Source organism: Syngnathus leptorhynchus, chromosome 12 (genome assembly GCF_054491065.1).
Source record: "Syngnathus leptorhynchus isolate UIUO chromosome 12, UIUO_Slep, whole genome shotgun sequence".
Lineage (NCBI taxonomy): Eukaryota > Metazoa > Chordata > Actinopteri > Syngnathiformes > Syngnathidae > Syngnathus > Syngnathus leptorhynchus.
Genome location: NC_141206.1, coordinates 9,290,492 through 9,312,116, shown reverse-complemented (window position 1 = coordinate 9,312,116; position 21,625 = coordinate 9,290,492). Strand labels below are relative to the sequence as shown.

General features: G+C 41.7%; 3 protein-coding genes and 1 long non-coding RNA gene across 6 annotated transcripts in view; 2 read left to right on the top strand and 2 right to left on the bottom strand.

Annotated features, from left to right (window-relative positions):
* Positions 1 to 685: 685 nt before the first annotated feature.
* Positions 686 to 18,225, top strand: LOC147048324 (uncharacterized). Its single transcript, XR_015067777.1, has 5 exons — positions 686 to 709; positions 11,109 to 11,304; positions 13,444 to 13,615; positions 15,220 to 15,415; positions 17,852 to 18,225. It is a non-coding gene; the product is annotated as an uncharacterized LOC147048324 (long non-coding RNA).
* pigo (phosphatidylinositol glycan anchor biosynthesis, class O) lies at positions 9,681 to 15,745 on the bottom strand. Its single transcript, XM_085926566.1, has 10 exons — positions 15,004 to 15,745; positions 14,686 to 14,829; positions 14,493 to 14,616; positions 14,104 to 14,263; positions 13,423 to 13,605; positions 11,770 to 13,351; positions 11,509 to 11,712; positions 11,103 to 11,287; positions 10,941 to 11,011; positions 9,681 to 10,684 (listed from the first exon to the last, which is right to left on the bottom strand). Exons 1-10 carry the CDS (start codon positions 15,479 to 15,481, stop codon positions 10,555 to 10,557), a joined length of 3,261 nt encoding a protein of 1,086 aa, XP_085782692.1. The 5' UTR covers positions 15,482 to 15,745; the 3' UTR covers positions 9,681 to 10,554.
* stoml2 (stomatin (EPB72)-like 2) lies at positions 16,038 to 18,496 on the bottom strand. Its single transcript, XM_085926567.1, has 10 exons — positions 18,308 to 18,496; positions 17,873 to 18,025; positions 17,688 to 17,787; positions 17,528 to 17,586; positions 17,353 to 17,454; positions 17,147 to 17,281; positions 16,933 to 17,077; positions 16,758 to 16,837; positions 16,546 to 16,674; positions 16,038 to 16,484 (listed from the first exon to the last, which is right to left on the bottom strand). Exons 1-10 carry the CDS (start codon positions 18,350 to 18,352, stop codon positions 16,383 to 16,385), a joined length of 1,050 nt encoding a protein of 349 aa, XP_085782693.1. The 5' UTR covers positions 18,353 to 18,496; the 3' UTR covers positions 16,038 to 16,382.
* A 518-nt stretch (positions 18,497 to 19,014) lies between these two features.
* LOC147048321 (protein unc-13 homolog B-like) overlaps positions 19,015 to 21,625 on the top strand; it is a 34,042-nt gene continuing 31,431 nt past the window's right edge. For all 3 annotated transcript variants that reach the window (XM_085925975.1, XM_085925977.1, XM_085925976.1), the window contains exon 1: positions 19,015 to 19,265. In XM_085925975.1, the coding sequence (XP_085782101.1) occupies positions 19,244 to 19,265 (22 nt within the window). In that variant the 5' untranslated portion in view covers positions 19,015 to 19,243. The remainder of the gene's footprint in view (positions 19,266 to 21,625) is intronic.

Below are 21,625 nucleotides of genomic sequence, written 5' to 3'. Positions count from 1 at the left end.
TGAAATTCAATCTCATCTATCTGAAGTGAAATGGGAGTCATTCTCGCTCTCTTCCTCCCGGGCTACTCTAATAGCCAACAAGCCCTTCATTTGGTCCCAGGCTGCCTGTGAACTTTATAGGCTTCTTTTCTTTCTAGCATCAGGGCATGTCCTCTCACAAGCTTTAGCCTAGATTTCCTGTCAAGGCATACATTGTACAGTGTGACACATGGCTTGTTATGTTCAAGGACAACCCCTCCCAAAACAAGGTCCAGTGAATTGTGGTTATGATGCACTCGAGCAGACTACAAAAATGTGATGGGGAAAATGAAGCTTCAAATTGACTTTATGAATCAGTGGCTAGTGGCTGGTGCTTTCGATCCGATGTGGTTCATGAAGCAAATATGAAGCTTCATTTGACTCACTGAGAATGTTCAACAGTTAAAACAATACGTAATATAGAATAAAAAAAAATGGCTGTTTTAAATTTGAAAGATTGATTTGCCATTACAAAATCCATTGAAATATCTCCTTCTGTTTTTCCATGATAATCAAGCACAGTGAGAAGATTTTAATGTCTTTTTTTTGTTTCATTGCCCAGGTGAGTGTCGGTGGGCGGAGCCTCCTGTGGCCACCTGGCGTGAATTGACAATCAGATGTTATTTAGGTCCAGCTCCAAATGTCAAACCATTTGCTTCCCTGTATGCTCAGTACTTGCTTTTTTTTTAAGGTAGGTTGTTTCTTTCTTCTCTGTGAATATCAAGTGTTTTCGATCTTGGCTTTCGATGGTATGACATATCAGAAGCACGCAAATTTATATTCTCTGCACAGAGATGATGACTGATGTACCTGCTGAACAAACGGAAGCTTGTCATTTCCAGGTTAACTTCTGAATATTAAATAAGACCTTTGTATTTGCTCTCCCCCCCACTCCACTCAAACAAAATTTATACTGACAAAAGTGGGTTAATGCCTCTCTTTGATACCTTCGTTTGTCGGAGTTCAGTAACCTGACAGTTTGTCGCTTCTCAAGCGTGATATCTTTAAGCGAACTGACAGTAGGTTTGATTGAGGAACTACTCCAACAGTTATTTTCTTTTCTTTTTTTCTTTTGCGGGATGAACCAAAAATGAAATTGACGTGTCTCAAACTAGTTTTAAAGTAGACACACTGGCTACTTATTTAATAGACCGGATGTGCCAAATAATCAAAATAATGCTTTTAAAAAGTGACACTGAGGCTCAAGATTTATAACTGAGTCACAATTTATCTGAGATTTGAAAAAGACGTCTTAAATGTGTCACAAATTGACGTGTACGTTTTTTCTCCCAGTCCTAGACGCATCTGAATGATTTACAGGCCTCGGGTTATAAAAAGATCTGAGGGGAGGCAAGGGAAGATAGGATCACTCCTTAAGGCTGATAGATTGTGATGTATCCCAACTTGGGAATGTTATTTTCAAAGCAGCAATTCAGAAGATTTCGTTTGCACTTTCTTGAAAAATATATGCCGTTAGTACATTTTGAAAGTGCACTCTGTCTTTTTTTTCCAGATAAACCTTAGCGAGAAGGCCAAATTCAATACTCATTGGGCCTCTTGAGTCCTGTCTGCAATTGATGGTGACGGCGCTTTCAAGAGAAGCTTGGTTTGATTAAATATTGATAAATTAAAAAGGGAGGTCAGACCAAAGAACTCATCAAATGCCTCTCATTTATTTTTCTGATCCTGACAGATATTTTTTCTGGTCTTGCCACACTCTCCCATTGGGAAGAGCAGTAGTTGTTTTTATGATGAAAAGTAATGTGATTTAAAATTGGATTTTTTTTTTCAGTAGCCACAGCACACGGACGGTCTAACCCCACGAGAAATCTCACTGCCGATAGCGAGATTGGGAATTTATTTAAATCAACCCGTGGAGCAAAATAGTTTACATTCGTCACAAAAATTTCAGATTCAATTATTTTTCGTTAGGGCCGACGTTCAATACTTGTGTATTAATAACAAAACAAACATTTGACGTGAAATGAATTTAAAATTTGTAATCAGTGGGCACTTTCTGGCTTTGTACTCGTGACTGCTTTCCCAAAGCTGTTGGATGTCACTGGTATGTGCTGATTAGAATCCCAACCAGTGCTTCCTTTCATTGCTTGCCTGAGAGGGAGAAGGCCTTTTTTTTTTTTTTTTTTTCATGGAATCCCCACAAAGCTTTTCATGGGAAAGAATCCGCCCCCCCCCTTTAGCCACACAAGTAACCCACGGACCAGGGAAGCAGAGACCTGGAACTAATTACACTAATGAGTTTAGCCAGAGCCTTCCAGTGAAAGAGTGACTGGAATCATTAGCTGAACATTTAAAACACGCAGTTGTACAAAGTGAATTGAATTAACGATGCATCAGAAAAAATTCATAATTACGACTGAACCGCCAAAGTTGAACAATATTTGCGCTCAAATTTCAATTTTTAATGAAATAATTACTTCCCAGCTCAAACCGTCGCAATTAAAACCTTAATGAACTGCACAGGAAATGATTTATGTAACATTTGAACATTGCTAATGCTAACTGCCATGAACTTATAAAGTTCATCACTATAAAATAAAACGACAAAAAAGTCAAACTAAGCATTACCTGACGTGTAGTTTGAAAGATATATTTGAAAATGCAATCAAAATAAAACACCAGAATGGCAGAAGAATTCAAATCTCAATACATGCGTAGTCTAAGAGACATCACATTGGCATTCAGGCGCCGCCAGAGCCGAGCATGCGTGTGTGCCAACTCACAGAGTCAAACAATAAACGGCAGCAAAGGAGGATCAGACTGTGAGGAATCTGTCACATGCTGAGGCGTGCACTCAAAATTGCTTCAATGTGGGGAAGGGTAAAAACAGCCAAGGCTAATGACAAAAACTGAACAAGGGCTTCTTGAGATATGTTTTTTCCTCACGGCATCCCATCTGTGATATATTAGAAGGAAGGTCATGACCTCATAAAAAAAAATAAAAAAAGGAAGTCAAGATACAGCCACTGTGTGACATGTAATTACTGTGGGTGCAAAGCCAAAACAATCCATGCTGACGTAAATGTGCTTTCTATGAATGAGCTACACTGAGATGCCTTTTACAACTACGGGAAACTGGACACCTATAGTCAGATAATCAACCCCACTGACGTAAAAAGAAGAAATGATAAAGAGTGCAGGATCCCCAACAAAATGACTCCCAAGAGCCCCTAACTAGCAACCTGCATTACAATTTGTTATGTAACATGATTCAAAAAGGTTTGTGTGTGCGTGCGTGAGCTTGAGCAGCCCGACTGAACTCACCTTTAAAGGAGGGGGGGAAAAATGCCGTTCAATAAGGACTCGATCACTCCGGTGCCCTCAAACTGGGCCGTTAAGCATGGCAGGACTTTGGCTCGGATGAAGTCTGTGCACCTTCCTGGGTTGTTGGGTTGGTTTTTTTTAGGGGATTTATTCCTTCGTCTCCCAGTCTCCGAGAGGAGAATTAGCAGCTTCTTGCCTCCGAAAACAAGAATTGCGCAAGGGTGGGGAGGGATGGGAGGGGGGGTCGAGCGTGGGAACAGAGACTTGACTCCGAGGAGCAATGGACAGCTCCGGTGCTGAAATGGAGTTTGCCTTCCTTCCGTGGGCTGCTCCGCCAGTGCTTGTGAGCGGCCACGCAGCGCGTCGCCGCTCGCAAGAGGAGAGACCTTGGCGCTGCTGACTCACAGGCAGCCAATCAAGTTACATCTCCCATTTATAAGCCAGAGTCATCCAGAGAAAGCACCCCCCCCCCCCCCCCTCCTTTCCTCCCTCGACCTCAGTGAGACAGTCAAGCGACCACTGAGGTTAATAAAGTTGCGGGATGCCCTGATTGGACCGAAGCAGGCTACTGCGACAAACTAATGACGTTAGGGAGGATGCGTCCACAGCATCCAATTAACTTTTAGCACATTTAGAGCGTGACAGGTCAAACTGTGACTTTCTTTTCCGGCTTTTTCTCTTTGAGTATTTTTATGCATATTGTGTGCACAGGTCACTTTTTTTTAATTTGGATTATCTACAGTAGGGATTATAAAACAATGCACAAATTTGAATTCAGGAACGATGATGTAGCTTTTTTCCATCTGGCTATGCTAACTAAATGTTTTTCCATTAGAGGGTGGGATCTTTTTTGAGAAAATACATCCTCGAAATTTCAAGGCAACCAATTTTGCCCCAAAAAAAATAGAAATTTTGCAAACAATTTTTTTTTTTTTAAATTGCAATTTTTTTTGTGTGCAAAATTTGCAAATGTTTTTCTCATTCTCCATTCGACTCGTGAATGCAACTGCTTCGTCAGTATCCACACAGCAGCTTCTCCTTTGCTTCCGCGACCACTGCCTGCTATGCTTTATGTATGAACATCTACATGCTCAGTGCCCCTCTGTCATTCTTAAACTCGCTGGTTCGAATGGAGGCACCTTGCATTATTGATAAAGATGTAAGTGCACGCTGACCCGACAGTCTTGATGTTCTCTTTTCACAACTGGATGGAGGGAAAAGGGAAAAAGTTGTCCGTGGTGTGCTTAATTGCTCTCCCGTGGACTCAGAGCGCTGCAATCATTGTCCTTTCAGCTCAGAATCATTTAAGGGCGGGGAAGAAAAAATAAATAGGACTCACAGTACCTGATTATGTTCAATTAAGGAACCATTGTACTTTTCACTTTGCATTCAGTCTTGCACGACTTTCAGTTAGAAATTACTCCATCCTAGCGACCAAAGTATGTTTTATGTGCTAATACATAAAAAGTATGTGTTTAACCGGCAGCAACGTGTCGATTAGCCTTCGCCGCACGGCTTCAGATTAGTCGTGATTGTTTACTCAGTACCACTAAGAAGCATAAATAAACATTAACAAATCGAGCTGGGGCTGAAAAATACAGACTTGGGACTTTTCTAATCAGTGCACGGAAGACAAAGAATACAAAGTGACAGTAGGGTAATTGAGTGGAAAATGTGCACAACTCACCAATCACAGCCTTCGAAGATTAGCGACAAATTTCCGTCTCATGTCACGTATCGACATCGTGTCTGCTCGTTCCTGTCGCACACTGAGAACGTAATTATCATATTTCACCCTAAAGACGTTTATTTGTTTCCTCATAAATTATTCATTACGTACGCTATATGGAGAAAGGGTCCAACATGTTTCCGACATACTGTACATCATTTACAACTGAAAGATTCAACACACGGAGGGCCTTCAGCTAACACCGAGCCGGATCAAACATGGCGTTGTTCCGTGCTCAAACGTATCTTTGAGTCCCATTGTTTCAGATGAAAAGAATCTAATTATGTTCCTGGGGTGGACTGAAAGGAATAATGTTATTTTTATTCGTTGAGAGTTGGGCACTGAGCGAGCATAATGCCCCCTTTCATGTTCATAAGCAGAGATTTTATTGATCTTGGCCAAACACTGAGGTGGTTTGCATTAATCAGGACTCACTCGTTTAAGTGAATGTCTCGTTGGGATGAACGTCTCAAGTGCAAAACGTGAGGTCAATTATGGTAAAATGATAGAATGGGTAATCTGTTGAATCAAACACGATGCTAATAAAGTTTAGCATTCCATAATTTGCTAAAATGAATGTGTTATATTCGGGTTGAGGGATTTTTAAGGAGGGTGTAGAATTACGCAAGGTTATATTTTATTCCTGTGGGGTTATTGTGTTCAAGTTTGATCATTCTCAGCATTTTCTCAGCAAATGGCACTTGAAAGTAGGTCGGCATGGCAACAGTGACGTAGAAATCCAAGGCCATGTTCTCTGCACCAGTCCCGTTTTCAAAAAACAATCCAAAGAAGTCTTTGTTAGACAAGTTGGTGTTCCATTAGTTGTACAGCAACCCCCACAAAGAGTATATATATATAGTCACAAAAATATTTGAAGTTAGATGATATGGAACCTTGATTGTCATGTTATTTAAATTCTACTTTAAGGAAAGGGGGCTCATTGCTATTAATTGCTGAATATACAGCTCATTCTGTAAAATAATTTATTCATATCAAAATCATTCACTGCCAGTGACCCATATACACGTCAAAGTTCCATTTCAACTGTGCTGGTAGTGAACAGGTTAACATTTTAGAATGATTCAACTCCACTGAAATAGATAACAACCAACTAATCATCTCATTATCTTCAGATAATCACATGCTAATTTCATAGCGGGACTGTCCTGAATGAATTATACCATGGCAAACTATTCCGCCTTCAAAATACGGCGCCATTTACTTCCAACTCCTGACAAAAGCTGCCCAAACTTCTCAATGTCGGCATACTCTTGTTTATCGAGAGAAGCCTTCACCTCTCCACACCTGACTGACATCCGCATCCTGTATCCAAAGTACAACTTAATTCCTGTGCACTCAGGAAGACGGTAATGAAAGGAAAAGCCATTAGCCCCCGAATATCATAACCACCCGGCCCTCATTACCAGCAGCCACCCAGAGATTACAAGTCGTTTGACGTAATGTTTTGAGTATGAACTATATTTCCATGGCAATGGCCCAACGTGGTGTATTAGTGCAATTTAATATTTGATAGGACCCCCCCCCCTCCCCTTCTTTTCCTATAATGGAAACGTGTTTGAAATAATCTTGATGGGGGAACTATTCAAACTGACAAGTTGTGGTCAGCAGCCTGAAAATTAGCTCAGGGTGAACTTTTTCCAACACAATAAGAATAAGATGAAAATAAAAGCGCTGAGTCCAAACAATAAGCCTGATATCAAAACCAGCCCGTAACAAAATGTAATTGTGTTTGTGACATATTTTTGAAAGATAACAATGGATGAAGGGAAAACGAGAACTGTAATAACTTTAATCCTTTATTAGGCCTACTGAGGGGGAAATTAACTTTGATAAGCATTTTCTGTATAAATCTGATTATTTCAACATTTTTTGATGTTGTGCAGAACAAGAAGCGGGAAAAAAATATAAAATATTTTTTCGCCAGGGTTCAATGCGAAAGGAAATTGGATTAGGATCCTTTTAATGAGCAAAAAGAAACATTTGAAAGCTTAAATACGGTACGCAGTAATATAAACGCTACGTTCCTTCACTAGTAAATGTCCTTCCTCTCTCGGCTCTTTTAAAGCTCACTAACTGTATCGATCGCCATCCCATCTGCAAGTGAGTAGTTGAGGTGAGAGAAGCCCCAGCATATTGTTTTGCACTCTCATCCTCCTCATGCTGTCTGTTGGCAGCAAACGTCTCCAGCAGCAGCAGCAACAACAACAACAACATAAATGTGATGGGCTGCTTTCGGCCATGTTGTTTCCAGCCTGGATGAATATTTTGTTTACATGTCTCTCGAGTGCATGTGAGCCAAACATCAGTAGTGCCAATAGTGTCATTTTTGTTTTCCAAGCAAAATCTGTATTTCACCGATAAAAGAGGGATGATTGTTCCATCGTCACATGTAAAAAAAAAAAAAATTTTTTTAAAATACACAGTGGACGAAGCAGCATTGTTTCAAATGTGAGCTGCTTAAGGAAAGTGATTAAAAAAACTGTTAGAGAAAACATGACTATCTCTTAGGGACAATAGCAATTGTTCGGGAGGCCTCGGCTGCGTGATACATTAGCGAGCGGAGGTCGAAGACGAGTGCTTGGAGGCTTGGAGGGCGGGAGGAAGTTGAAGAGCCCACCAGATTGCACAATGATCCATTATCTTAATGTGTTCTTCTTCTACGCCGTGGCAAATCCCCAGCAATGTTCTGATTATTGCTCGGCCTCGTGCGCTTTAAAACACACCACGTTGCTATTCTGCAAAAAGAGCTTCATTTGTAGTTGCTCGTAGTGAGACACATTTCACATATATGACTCAATTGGTCCAAGTCGAAGTGTGTCCTCCTTATCACACAGTTCAGAAGACATCTGGTGCAACTCCAGCAGCATATGCCTCACAGCTGTCAGTGGTGCTACTCCTTATATGCTGCAAATATGTAAACATGGGATACAAATCACTCATGAAATTCCTTTACACTTATGGAAATGAAATCATGACCTACTGAGTGTCACTAATAAAAATGCAATGTAACTTAGTTGTTTTTCAAATCAAGCAATCAGCAAAGTAAGCGAAAACTGATGCGGAATAAAAGGGGACCAAGCATTGAGCCCTGTGGAACACCTTAAAACAAGAGGAGTTGTAGCTCCTGTTATTTTAGATATTGTATGATCTGAGCTAGAAGAAGAGGGTTGTAATATTTAACTGAAATGGTCTCCAAACGGGAGAAGCGGTTTATGGAGTCAAACACAGCGGTGAGGTCGAACACGCTGAGAATATTAAGGCGGCGGAAGTCGGAGGACGAGGACATTACAGCGATATTTGAGGAGGGCTGTTTCTGTGCTGTGTAGTTTCCAAAAATCTGGATTAGATTGTGTTTCTGACAGTGTTTTTTGTCTTTGGAAATTTTGCCAGCCTAGCAACAAAATCATGAAACTCTGTTGGATGAAAAAAAAAAAATAGAGGATAATTTACAGTGACATTTTTCGATACGAGCAGACAACCAAAGATTTACTCGGTTTAATTTCACACGATAGGTGGGCAGGGCAGGCACCCCATGAGACTGATTTATCCGAGACGTGAGTGAGAGCAGCAAAATTTATTTACTGCCGTGCTCTTCTGGAGCGAAGGGACGAGTAGAAGATGGAAGTGATACGTTGGGGGGGGGGGGGGTGAATGAAAGATGGGCAAAGGAGGGACTTTAGCTTGGGCAATAGAAACAAGTGACACTGATCACATGACGTAGCGATTGGTTCGGTATCCTTCCTGAAGATGTAAGGAATTAATTTTTTTTTTATTTTTTGCTGGCTTATCTGTGATGAGAAGGCATCTGGAGTGTGCATGTGTGAAGTGCATCCCTTGGAATTACGACAGACGCCAAGCAGAAAAGTGTTCCCTGAGAAGCTGAAGGAACAGCTGGGGGCTGATTTAAAGGATTGACCTCCAAATAAGTCAGGAGATGTCTGAATTTGGTTTTTCAGGAAAAATAGAAGGAAGTCACTTGATTCAATTCAATCAATTTTATATGGCATATCTTGACTGATATTTACACGGGATTTGTTTTTCTTATCAGTCGAAATCATTTCGTATTTCACATCCAGGCCGCCTCCAACCTGTCGTGTCTTGTTTTTTGTTCAATGCGAGATAATAGCAGACTGTTTCTAATGGAGTGATGTTGACCGCACAGACGCTATTATCACTTCTTAAAAAAGAAAAAAAAAAAAGTGAAAACAAGCCCCGGCAGTGAGTGCTTTTAACAAGCCTCAGAAAGAAAAGTGGCTTTATTTTCCTGCAACTCCAGTGTGTGTGTTTGTGTGGTGCCAAACGTAGATGCAAAAGTGTTTCGGCCCATCTGTGTTTCCCATCAGCGTCGTCGTCAGAGCTCCGCTTCGTTTGGCATTTGACTTTTGAGATCACGTGTGACCTTTGTAGCACGTGAGTTAATTACAAAAACAGCTTGCACAGGTTGCCTGTCAATAAGCGAGACAATCCCTCACGCTCATCGTCGTGATGCCAACCAAATCCTTTGTAAACAGTTATTAATTTTTTTCTTTTCATATTTGATGAATGAAATGAGAATCTGTCAGTATTTTGACACCGATATCTGGAAGAGGAAATGACAGTATTTGACATTTTAAAATAGGGAATTCAATTAAATGGGATAGATTTTATTTATTTATTTTGGACAAAACATGAGCTTCACTAATGTAGTACAAGTGAGACAGTATGGAAATTGAAAACGTCGAAGTCCCATGTGAATAATGAATGAAAGACATTGACTGATGGGTAGTAAAATCTTCCATCATCTCCCCTGATCAATAAACATGTTCTATTTTTTTAATAGCACCTTTCAAGTATAAATAGTTAGCAGTACATAAAGTTCAAGTTGACAAGTCCAAAAACTATTTTCATGAACAACACACGGAAAAGGTTTGTTTTCAGTCACTCATTTTAGTTTTTCATAGAGATATATTTGATCCAAACACACTATAGCAACATGATTAAATCATCATTTGGGCTGAATTGAAGAAATGCAATGTTGATTCAACCTGAGCTTCACATGCCTTCAATATTGTGCATTATGAACTTTTAGCAGCACATTACACAAAACATCCTTGACAGTGATTCAAGACATCCTTAAGAAAATAAATGACTTATAAGAAAGACATTGTTGGAAAAGAAAAGGCAGTAATAAAAGATGTTAAGACATTGATTTAATTTGTAATTCATAAACTAAATATTGTGATTATATTATTGTTATTTTTTTATTTTTATTGGAATTATTTGTTTGATTACTTGATAGAAAAAAAAATCAGGGGTAAAGAAAAAAAAAACAATCAGAAAGTGCAACTCTTCTCAGGTCTTATATATTTAAAAAAATGCAGACTTAACATTGCAGCCTGCACTTGCAACTTTCAATTTGTCAGTAGTTTTGAGTCTTCACACCATTTATCAAGTGTCCACAGAACTTCCCCACCTTGTTTATTTCTTTAATGGCATAGTGCGCTCGAGCGGGGTAGCTTTGGCTACCTGGACACTTGGGGGACGAGTCTCTCGAACCAACGTCCGACGGCCACGTCCACTCTCAGCACTAACGAGACGCCGAGCAGCAAACACACGCAGCTCACCAGGAACCCCGAGGCAGAAAACATAAACCTGAAAAGTAGAAAGTCGAGTTGAATGCCTTCCGGGGAAACGGCACTTAGTTGAAATCGTCTCAAGTCAGACATCTGTAACTACCAACAATATCTATTACAGCGGTCCATTACTGCGAGGTGAATTTGCGTGCGCTAATGCGCCAATGGTGGAAACCTGTGTAAGTGCCAGGCAATTTCTATTGCGTCCATATCCCGAAAAAGCCTTTCAAAACCGGCGAGTCTGTACGAGCGGGAAATTGTAGTCGGGCACTTACTTGGGTGCGAAAATACCCCACACCATTAGGTGTCTCCTGAGGATGGCAGCAGCACACATCGAAGCAAAAACCTGAGAAGTAGAAAGACACAACTAGAATGCCAGCGTCTGCCCGAGCAATTAAACATATTGTAACGTGTATGAATGAACTTTATCTCTGTACCTGCAGTCCGAGAATAAAAAGGTAGCGTGTGGAGAGTTGCAGGAGAGCCAAGCTGAAAAGTTGAGGCTTCTCCCTCAGTCTCATCTCCATCACCGCCTCTTCTCCTCTTTCACCACTGGCTTTTGCCGACCTGCTTCCTCTGACCTCGCAAACCAGGGGCCAAAACAGAAGCAACGGACATCCCACTGGAGACAACAAAGCGGTAATTGGCCGGAGAAATTTTCAGCCATTGGAAAACAATGCTTGATGTTATTGCTAATTTCTGTATTTATAAGATGCACTTAAAATATATATTTATTTTTTAATTGTATGCCTTATATGGATGACTTGCAGTAATGCATCTTATTTATATACAGGATATAGAATGAAAAAAAAATCAAGCAACACCATTTTTTTTCCGACGTACCTGCAAACAGAATGTGTGAAGCGAAGGTGTTGAGGGTAACCAATGTGGCTGGCAGTAAGGTGCCCGTGTGTCCATCGGGGAAACCCACAAAGGCTGCTCCCCATTGAATGGCGGGGAAGGCGGGGAGGTGACCTGTCGCGTGGAAGAACTGGGTGGCGGCCAGGGACCACAACACGACAGGAGTCCAGGGCACATTGAAGCCACCTGAAGAAAAATGGTGTCATATCGGACAAGAGGAAAGTGAAAATGGTGTCAACTCACCAGAATTGACTCCGTGCAGGTCGCGGAGGCTTGTTGAGGAGGCATGAATGTGCAGCAGAGCCCCCATTTCCAAAAGTAGCAGCAGGAAAGACAGAGCCATGCCTTCCGGGTGCAACTGCAGCAAACCCAATCCCAGCAGCCCACAGAATATAAGCAGCGGGGCGGAGTAGACCGTCCCGAGGCCGTAGGCCTCCACGGCAGGTCTGTTGTCCGCCTCGCCGGCTCCGCCCGTCTCTCCGTCGTCGAGCGAGCGCCGCATACGCTGGTAGATTTGCGGGATGAGGTGCCGAAGCTCGGCTTGCGGGCTGATACCGGTGCTGGCTCGGTAGCGCGGCACGGACGTATTTTTCGTCGTGCTTGCGGGCCTGTGTTTCACAAACACGGTTAGGGGGTCCAGCCAGATCAGGATCAGGCCAAGTCCCAGGAGGAAATAGGCGGCTCTGGGAATGATCAGCTGAGCCAGTTTGATGAGCTCAGCTAAGTTCTTGAAGCCGTCCTCCGGTGAGGCGCTAACGGCCCAGTAGACGCCCAGACACACAGAAAGCAGGGGTAGGATCCAGCGGGCCGTGAATACGGTTCCGCCTGAGGAGTTGAGGTTCCCGTAATGGCGGAGACATCTCCTCAACAGATACGTCCACATGGCTAGGGAGAAAACTGAGAAGATGTAGAAAAGGTTCTTCACTTGATTGTCCTTCACTCGAGCGAGGGAAGAAAGGAATGGGGACGGCTGGCAGTCGTGCTGCTCCTCTCGACAGCCGTGGAAGAAGACGGAGAAGTAGAGACTTCCCACGAGGAGTGCGAAGAAGGCTAAGAGTGTCCCGCTTTCTTTTCTCACCGTTGAAGGCAGTGAGGGTAGCTGCAAAACGTGCTTGGAGGGATCTTGGTTAGCGGGCAGAAGGAGGCCATCCCAATTGAGACGAAGGGGAACACTGAGAGCCAAGGAGAAAACCAAAAAGGTTATGACCTGACCTTCTTTGACAACGTAGCTATTAGAGAACAAAGAGACAAAGTGAAGGAGTGTCACCACCACAGGTGGGGAAAGAAGATAATGTGAGTTCCTCCATCTTGCACTCTTCGGAGTTTTAGCTTCATTTTTAAAAGCGGCAGATTTTTTGAATCGATGGGCCCAGCCTAGGAAGAAGAGCTCCGAGGTGAAAGCGGTAGCGGCCGTGCACCACGTTAACTCCACGTAACCCCATGAGAGCAGCTGACCAGCAGCCACGCAGAACCCAACAAGCAGCGCGACCACAACGGGTGTCTTTAGTCTCAAGTGATTCTCTCTGACGAGCACGGATGACATTTCGGACACGGTGAAACACATCAGGCTGGCAAGTGCCATGATGATTAGACCGGCGCCCATTTTGAACCAGTTGAAGCGGGCCCAGGTGGCTCGGCACACGTCTTGGACGGAGGTGAGGTAGGCCCGCATTGTCAGCGACAGCTCACGAGAGGATGGGCGGCCCTCTCTGACAAATGCGAGATACTCCGAGGAGAGGTTTTCAAATTGATCCTTAAGCAGAGCCAGAATCTCCGTCGGGATGTCTTTGGCAACGGCGGAGTACGTCATCAGGAAACGGCTCACCTTCAGAAACACAATACACACATACTTAGATTGAAAAGTAGATATTTATTTTGCAACCTTCTGTGCCAAACCTGTTTTGCGTTGATCCACAGCGCCTCTAACTGGGTGAGACCTGCAACTGCACCTTGTGCAGGGGCAAATGAAGGAAACAAAGGCAAGAGAACTTGGCCCACGCTGCTATATGGGATGGGTGCTCCAAGAAGCAGAGCCAGAGTGGGAACCAGGTCAATCTGGGGCACCACATCTGGTTCATCCTGCAAAGAGGTATATAAAACAGTTGCAACATCATTATTTATGGGCTGTCCATAGATATTGTAATTTTCAGCCAATAAGGGGCATTGTTGATTTTTTAAGAAAAATTAAAGAATTTATGTCCGCAAAAAGGATTTAATTAATGTATAATATCCTAAAAGGCTCCCGATAACTAAAAAATACATTTGTCTTAGTGTCTAATGCGGCAGATGCCTGATTATCTCCCCGCTGTTTGTCTTGAGGACATAATCTGCGCACCGTGTATATTCCAGAACGCGATGCTCCATTTAAAAAGCAATTATGTTAAATGCGTTCTGCATTTTAACACTTTAGTGGGAGGTGCACTGAATTAATTGCTGACAGTGAAAAAAAAACGACTACCAGCATCCATTGGCAAAGCGGAAATGGAAATTACTTTCTTTCATGACCTCAAAATAGATTTTCCAAATATCGGAAAGAATGAAGCCTACTTTTATTCTCAGCTATTAAATTGATCAGACCTGCGATGGGGGTCCCGGAAAGAGTGGGGCAGAACTATAGAGGAAGAGGGCCGCTTCAGTCTCCTTCTGACTTTCTCCTCCATGATCGCCAGTGTCTGTCATTCCATGATCTCCCATCACCACCAAAAGCGTGTCATTCTCCAAGTGGTCGATCACAGACCTGCAGGCAAAATGGAGAAGAAAGTAACTTTTACAAAGGCTTCTTTTGAAAAACTACATGCAAAAATTAAAGTAATAGTAATGAAAGGAAAATGAAGCTTCAAGATGCTTCATGAACCAGTTTTTTTTTTTTTTTTACTCCAGTCAAAATAATACAAATGGTTCATGAAGCATCCTGAAGCTTCATTTTCCAATCAGTAATTTTACGCATTATTTTATCATTCTCTGACCTGATGACTCCATCCATCTGGATGAGCTTGTCAGCCATCCTCGGGTGATCAGGACCAAACCTGTGACCACAGTGGTCCACCCCGAGGAAATGAGCAACCACTACATCCCATTCGTCGCCAACCACTGTCAAAGCCAACAAAAGGACCGTTAGAAAAATATAAACAGGACCGACTACTACTCAACAAATCATACTAGTTTTGTAGAGATTCTGAAGGATGCCGTCGTCCACTGTGTTCAGGTCGCGCGTGTTAAATGAATGGAAGGGCAGAGATCGGTGAAACTTCTTTGGGAAAAGACTTTCCCAAGTGTCGTCGCCCATGAACACCACGCGTTTGCCTGTGAGAGAGTGCGTTAGTTGTTTCCAAGAAAATGACAGCGGCGTAGCATCAGAAGTCAAATAGAATTTCTTTGCCAATGATTATTATTATGCATGCACACCCCATCTATGCGCCGAAAAGTTTTTGTTACTATTTTTGCTCTGTGATGGATGCATGTTTACATACTACTCACCGATTTGACCAAATTGGTGGATAAGGTTGTCATCAGTGATGGCCGTTGATGCAAAGTTATTACCAATATCTACAAAAGTGGGTAAAGACCCAGTAGTCAATCCCTTAATCCTCTGCATGGTGGTCGTAGGTGGGTCAGCACGAAAAGGGTACAAGCGGCACTGGGCAGGCTTGGATGATGTTATCTCATCAATCACACGGATTTTGTTTTCAAAAGGTTGTGGCGACGTGTTGTTGGGGTCAAAGCGTGTAAAGTCGATCCTGAGGGCGTCGATGATGACGATGACAGCCCTGCGGAAACGTGGCTTTGCCCCGCAAAAGTCTTTCGATTCTCCCCTTGGCTCGAGTACGTCTCCGCAGGTGCTGGTACGGTTCACCTCCAGTCGAACCAAAAGGAATCCACCCACAAAAAGGTAAATTCCAACAAAATACACCGCACACAACCAGAGGAGCAAGGAGATCACCCGGAGCCCTTTCATTTTACAAACAATAGTTAAAAGATCAAATACTATTTGTTTCCATTCATGTTCGCGTCATCCAGTTGTAGATCTGGGGTCGCCTCGCTTTGACACACTGACCTTGTGATGGTCATTCTGCCACCCCCTCCTTGGATCAGGGGGCGGACTTGACGGTTGTTGGGTTGGACCAAGGGTGTTTAGGTGTCTCAGGTACACACAGGTACGCTTAACCCCAGTCTCATGAGGACTCCGTTCGGGACCGTCAAGATTATAACCCGGGGTGGGAACTTTCAAGCGCAAAGAATTTCCGTACGGACATATTTCCGTGATGCACTTCTTTCATAGTAGTTCACCCTTCTTTTTACCTTGCAGGGAAAATCCAAAGCGTTTATTGTGTGCCTATGAGAATATCTGTTCCACGTCATTTGTACAAAACGTGGTGATAAATTAATGTGAAATACTAAATACTGGTTAAAGGAATCAGAAATCAACCTCGGTCAGTGTCTGCAGGTGTATTCACAAACTTTGTAATCTTGCACAAAATGAATTAGACGGGGAAAAGGGCTGAATACAGATGTGAAGGTTGGGCACAGTGTTTATTTACTAACCACAGAACAAAGGGAAAGCTTTTCCAATAAAAAACATTTTCAACAAATTTTAACTGAGTGAACAAAATCGAATTTTCAGCATTGATAAACCGAAATACCTTGCAAATTAATATTAGACCTCGTAACTTCCAGAAAACAAAGGTAAATCATAAACATAACACGCATCCAAAAGTCACCGTCATCAAAATAATTGCTGATGTGACACTCGATGACTGGCAAAAAAAAAAAAAAAAAAAGTCAGTGAAGATTCCACTCGTGCAACTCCAAGTTTTAGACATCCAACTGCTTTGAGAGTTCATTGACTGTGTCCTGTGCTATTTCAATTCTGGCTGATTCAAAACATCTTCACTCTCCTCCACTTCTGCTGGTGGGATCTTCGGCGTTGCCTTTGCTAATGTACCATAAACGGCCATGGCCTGAGGACGGGAAAACACCATGAGTAATATCACAATTTCAGACACCACTGTCTGTTCATACCTGCGTAACCATGCTGCTCACGTCCCCCGCATTTGATGGGAGAAGGACAGTGTTGGACTCTTTGGCTAATTTAGAGAACGCTGACACGTACTGCTCGGCCACGCTGAGTGAGGCTGCCGCATTTCCATTCTGGGAGATAAAAATAACAAAGAGACGTTTGAAATTGAAATGACCCAATGCAAAGACTAACCCCAAAAATTAATACTCTTCACCTGCTCAGTGAGAGCATCGGATAGAAGACGGATGGCCTTGGCTTTGGCTTCAGCTTTGGCTAAAACTGCTTGGGCTTCACCTGGAGACAAAGAGATTTCGTAAAATAAATTCATTAAAAATTATTTTAATTATTCAGCAAATCACTTCAACCAAAAAGCGAATATGGAAGCTAACCGGCCGCTTGGTTGATCTGTTCTGCCTTTTCACCCTCCGAGGCAAGAATTTGAGCTTGTTTTCGTCCTTCTGCGACATTAATGGCCGATTCCCTCATTCCCTCGGACTCCAGCACTGTGGCTCTCTTCTTGCGTTCAGCCTCCACCTACGGAACGTTACGCATGGTCAACAGATAATTTCTAGATGGATGCCAAGTTTCAAATGTCCACCTCACCTGCATTTGCATGGATTCCTTCACACGAGGTGGAACGTGAATATCTTTAATTTCATACCGCAAGCAACGGATTCCCCACTCGTCTGAGGCTTGGTTGATGGAGTGAACAATGTTGGAGTTCAGGGACTCTCTTTCCTTGAGGTGAAATAATATACATGATTTTTATATCCTTGTTTCAAGGTGAGATCGAACAGACGATTGATTACCCTGAACACTTTGTCCAGTGTGAGTTTTCCCAATTCTGAACGCATGGTGGTCTGTGCCAGCTGCGTGACGGCATATTCAGGATCTTCAACACCATAACTAGCCTGGAATTATCAATGTACATTTAAAAACAACATAGGACCAGAAAAAATGGTCATATCCATTTTAAAATCTTACTTTAAAAGGGTCCAGGATCCTTAAATACAGAACTCCATCAATCTGTAGTGTTACATTATCTGCAAAACAAATTCAAAATTCAATGACAAAAATACCCAAACATATTTCATAGACGTTTTTCTCAAGACAGATTGAAGGAAAAAAAAACTAAATGACTGACCTAAAGATACTGCAGACTGCTCTGGGACATCAATGACAATTTCTTTGAGGCTTTGCACATAGCGGATTCGGTCAAGTATAGGTATGAGGAAATTTAACCCCTAGAGGAGGTCAACCAAGCATTAGTAAATGCAGTCGATATTCTTTTCATATGTTTAAACATAGGACAAAAGAGGTGAAACATACCGGTTCCAGGATGCGATGGAAACGACCCATTCTCTCCACCACCCATGCTTCCTGCTGTGGCACAAACAGAACCACCGTGTTCATTGGCAGACTGGACGCCCATCGCTGCTGAACTGGAGAAACCCACAACCTCGGCACTGTTTGTCGGCTTTGCTAGAAAACACACACATATACAGATATAAATATAGATGAATACTATGCATTATTATTACTACTAGTATTAAGTGTGTACAATAAATGGACAATACAGTTACATAGATATATATATACTGATCAAATGTATTCATTCTCAAGCAATTAGATATTGAGCATGGTGACAAAATAAAAGACTTGACTCATTGATAAATTGATCGTCTCGTGTTCGCACTCTTCACGTTCACGTCAAGTAAATGAATGACTAGTAAACACAAGAAATGTACTATGATTAGAATTTACCTGGAGAAGAGAGCCGCCGGTGCGAAACATTGTTCGTATCATCATGTAAATTGAAAGGAAATGGATGAATTGGGCTATGTAATTGGAACTTTTAAATGTAACGAGACTCCACTCGCAGAAACTCGCCACTCATCTGTTACTGACCTATCAGGAAAGTTACATCATTGGTGCAACGGTAGAATGTCCGCCACTACGAGAAACAAGGTGGTGTCTGTAGTTCCTGTTAGTCCGCAGCAAACATCTACAACATCAAAGTAGAAAAAATAAAAACAAAAGGATCTAGATTGCAGAAAAAATACATTATTTTGATTAAGCAGCCAGCAAATACTTTGATTTTATATAGCTATCAACACCCGGATGTGTTTTTCCCCTTTTACTCTCAGTTTAATGTAGTACATAATTTTATGCACGTGGAGGCGCCCTTGATTTTATTTTGATGTTTTCAGAGTTTTCATGAGATTTAATATTTTAAGTTATTTAATGCATGGCTTGTGTGTATCATACATACGCCATAGTTAATCAAAACCTTGTTTCATCCAGATTTATTCAGACATTGCCTGCTTCACCTGTTTCTTACCGCGAAACAGCTCTACGATCATTGGTCAGAGTTATTTGACAGATCACGCCTTTTGTATGAATAACGAGTGCCTATTGGCTAAACAAGACGCTAATCAAATGTTTTTATTCTCCTGTCCCCGCCCTCTGTTTGCTGAAATTGACAGCAAGTCGCTTGGATGAAGATACTTTTAATAGTCGTGCAGTTTGATTGCTCCCCTGTCGGGAAACCACCTGCAATCTCCCTTACGCAAAAAGCGTCAACGATTACGAGAATGAATTAATAGCGTGTACCATGTTGTCACCCTCGCTTAAATATTTTCAAGCGTCTGCTTTCTTTCCAAAGTGAGTGAAACTACTGGATTGGTGTTGGAAGCGCTCATGTCGTTACTTTGCGTTAGAGGTAAGTTTTGCTTAAACTGGGTCAAAACCTGCTTTATGTCGCTTCACTGCACTTAATCTTGCAATGCTGATAAAAACTGTCCGGGTTTCTGAAAAAAAAAATGTTTCTTTATGTGGCGTTTTGAAATATATTATTATTGTTAAATGTACATCTATTTTGTTTTGGGTCAGCGTTTGTATTTTGTTGATTTGCACAATGAAATATATGTTTGCATGTAGGCTACAAAGTCCCGATAAAGAGTGTTTTGCAGTTGAAAATCACATTATGCAATAATCAATGCGTTAGGCTCACTGCTCTCCATTTTGATCCACTTAAACTAAGATGCCAAACAAAAGTACTGTATGGAGGATTAAGGTCGTATTGGGGGGAAAACCCACAAAATTAAAGTTTTAATTATATTAGATCAAAATTGTATATTCATCAGTGCAAAGCAGTTTAAAGGTTTATATTTCATTCATCAGTCTTATTTATAGGGGGGGGGGGGGGAAAGTCATGGTGGAATTTTAGTTCCAGGTCCACATGCACTCATCTGGTTGTTGGCATTAGTCGGAATAGACTTCCTTACAGGATGATGAAGCATGTGCAGGTCGCCATCTTTCACCCTATTGTCTATTCATGATGTGACATTTGGTAGACTGTCCCCCTCGGGTCAATGTTTGTGCAACGTGCTCAAAGTGAATCCTTGTAATCAAGAGCCATTGTCTGCAGTTGGGACCATGTTCTGTATTTGAGCGTCACCAATTGATTTATTGTGTTGGCAAATAAAAAGCAGGAGGTGTTATGCCAACCAAGATAACAGGAAAGATGTGGCTCAAGCCGGGGCCAGTGTGTTTTGCTGATGCGGTGACTCATTCTGTGATAACAGTAGCTTGACAATGTTGCTTTTTTTTTTTTTTTATTGCTGGGTCAAGAAGCTCCATCTCCATGGCAATGTGTTACTTAACACACAAGTGGTTTACCACAACAAGTGGGCATGAGGGTGAGAATTGGACCGTCCATCAAGGACAGGGTTGAGTAGACGTGCATTAATTAAGGTTGTCTATATTCGGTCTCAATGGGGAGCAACAACCAAATTCAACTTTGATGTACTCGAGGCCTCTCAAAATGTATTTTAATAACCAAGTGTTGGGATTTTAGTAAAGTATGAATTTGTGGAAATAATACAACTGCACATGGAGAGGTTTAGTGCATGGAGCAGGAGCATAGTGGAATTATGTGAGAAAGAGGCAGAGGCAGGGAGAGCGCTTAGAGATTGTGGACGTAATCCCCTGACCATCTGTTGCTCTCTCTCTCTCTCCCTCATGCTCTCCGTCTCGCTCCACCTGATCGTAGGCACCAGCACCAGCGGAAGTGCACTGCTGCCGGCAGCATTAGGAGAATATAGCGTCACTTCCTGTTCCAGTTTTCCTGTAAATACACTTAAAGGAAACTAGAAGCAATGCACAAGTTACTTTTGGTTTCAATTTTAAAATGTGTCACTTAAAACACATTTGATATCTTCAATGCAAACACTTAAACTGGAATACTGCTAAAAAATTAAATATTGCATTTTACGGACCACCATATTGTTATGAATGGGTCCAAAAAAAAAAAAAAATCATACATAAGACTCACATAATATCTTTTGAGAAGAATTGTATGTTAAAAATAATTATTTAAATGTTTATAATTATAGTAAAATTATATAAATATAATAAATTGAATTATAAACTTAGAGATATTTTTATAATCAAATAATTATTTATGCTATATTATTATTTATACAATTCACCCGAATTATGTATATGTATTGGATTTAGCACTATTATGCTAGGTAAAGACCAGACACGAAATATTGGGGAGCACCACTTGCTTATTTTTATTTGCTGGGAAAAAATATTTGCAGTCGCAATGAGTGTACCCAGTCAAAGAGTGACTTTAATAGATTCACAGAGGCCCTGTCCAGACCATGATAGTCATCAGTTTCCACCATTAGCGCCTGACGGTTTATTGCCTTCAGGCCTCAATGAAGTCACGTCATTCCAATGTAAGCACCTGCTGCTTATGTACTACTGTGACAGAATAAAACTGAAAGGTGTGACAAAGGATCTCTTCTGTTTTCAATGGTTCACCTCTTCGCTCTCTATAATTAACTATTCAGCAAATACTTTGTGGTATTAATTAGTTTTGTTTGTGTTTTGGCCTTTTTCCACAGTTGTGATCTCAGTTTAAAATGTTATGTTTGTTGTCACATCTTGTATTCAACATTCTAGGACCCAGCTTTTCAATCAAATCCTAAAGATTTGAATCACCTAGCACGAGATGTTGCGTTCAAATACGTTTGTCCCTCCATCATCCTGTTTGGGTCCATCTGCCATCGA

Bases quoted from the DNA above. Each gene is read 5' to 3' on its own strand.
- pigo (XM_085926566.1), bottom strand. From the start codon at position 15,481: ATGAAAGGGCTCCGGGTGATCTCCTTGCTCCTCTGGTTGTGTGCGGTG. The intron at 14,264-14,492 runs GTCAGAGAATGA...TTTTGCCTGCAG, and splicing joins CAGATGGATGGAGTCATCAG to GTCTGTGATCGACCACTTGG. The intron at 11,713-11,769 runs GTGAGTTGACAC...ATTTTTCTTCAG, and splicing joins CCTGCACGGAGTCAATTCTG to GTGGCTTCAATGTGCCCTGG.
- stoml2 (XM_085926567.1), bottom strand. From the start codon at position 18,352: ATGATGATACGAACAATGTTTCGCACCGGCGGCTCTCTTCTCCAG. The intron at 17,078-17,146 runs GTGAGGTGGACA...AACGTTCCGTAG, and splicing joins AGGAATCCATGCAAATGCAG to GTGGAGGCTGAACGCAAGAA. The intron at 16,485-16,545 runs GTATGAACAGAC...TCCCGTCCTCAG, and splicing joins TGAGCAGCATGGTTACGCAG to GCCATGGCCGTTTATGGTAC.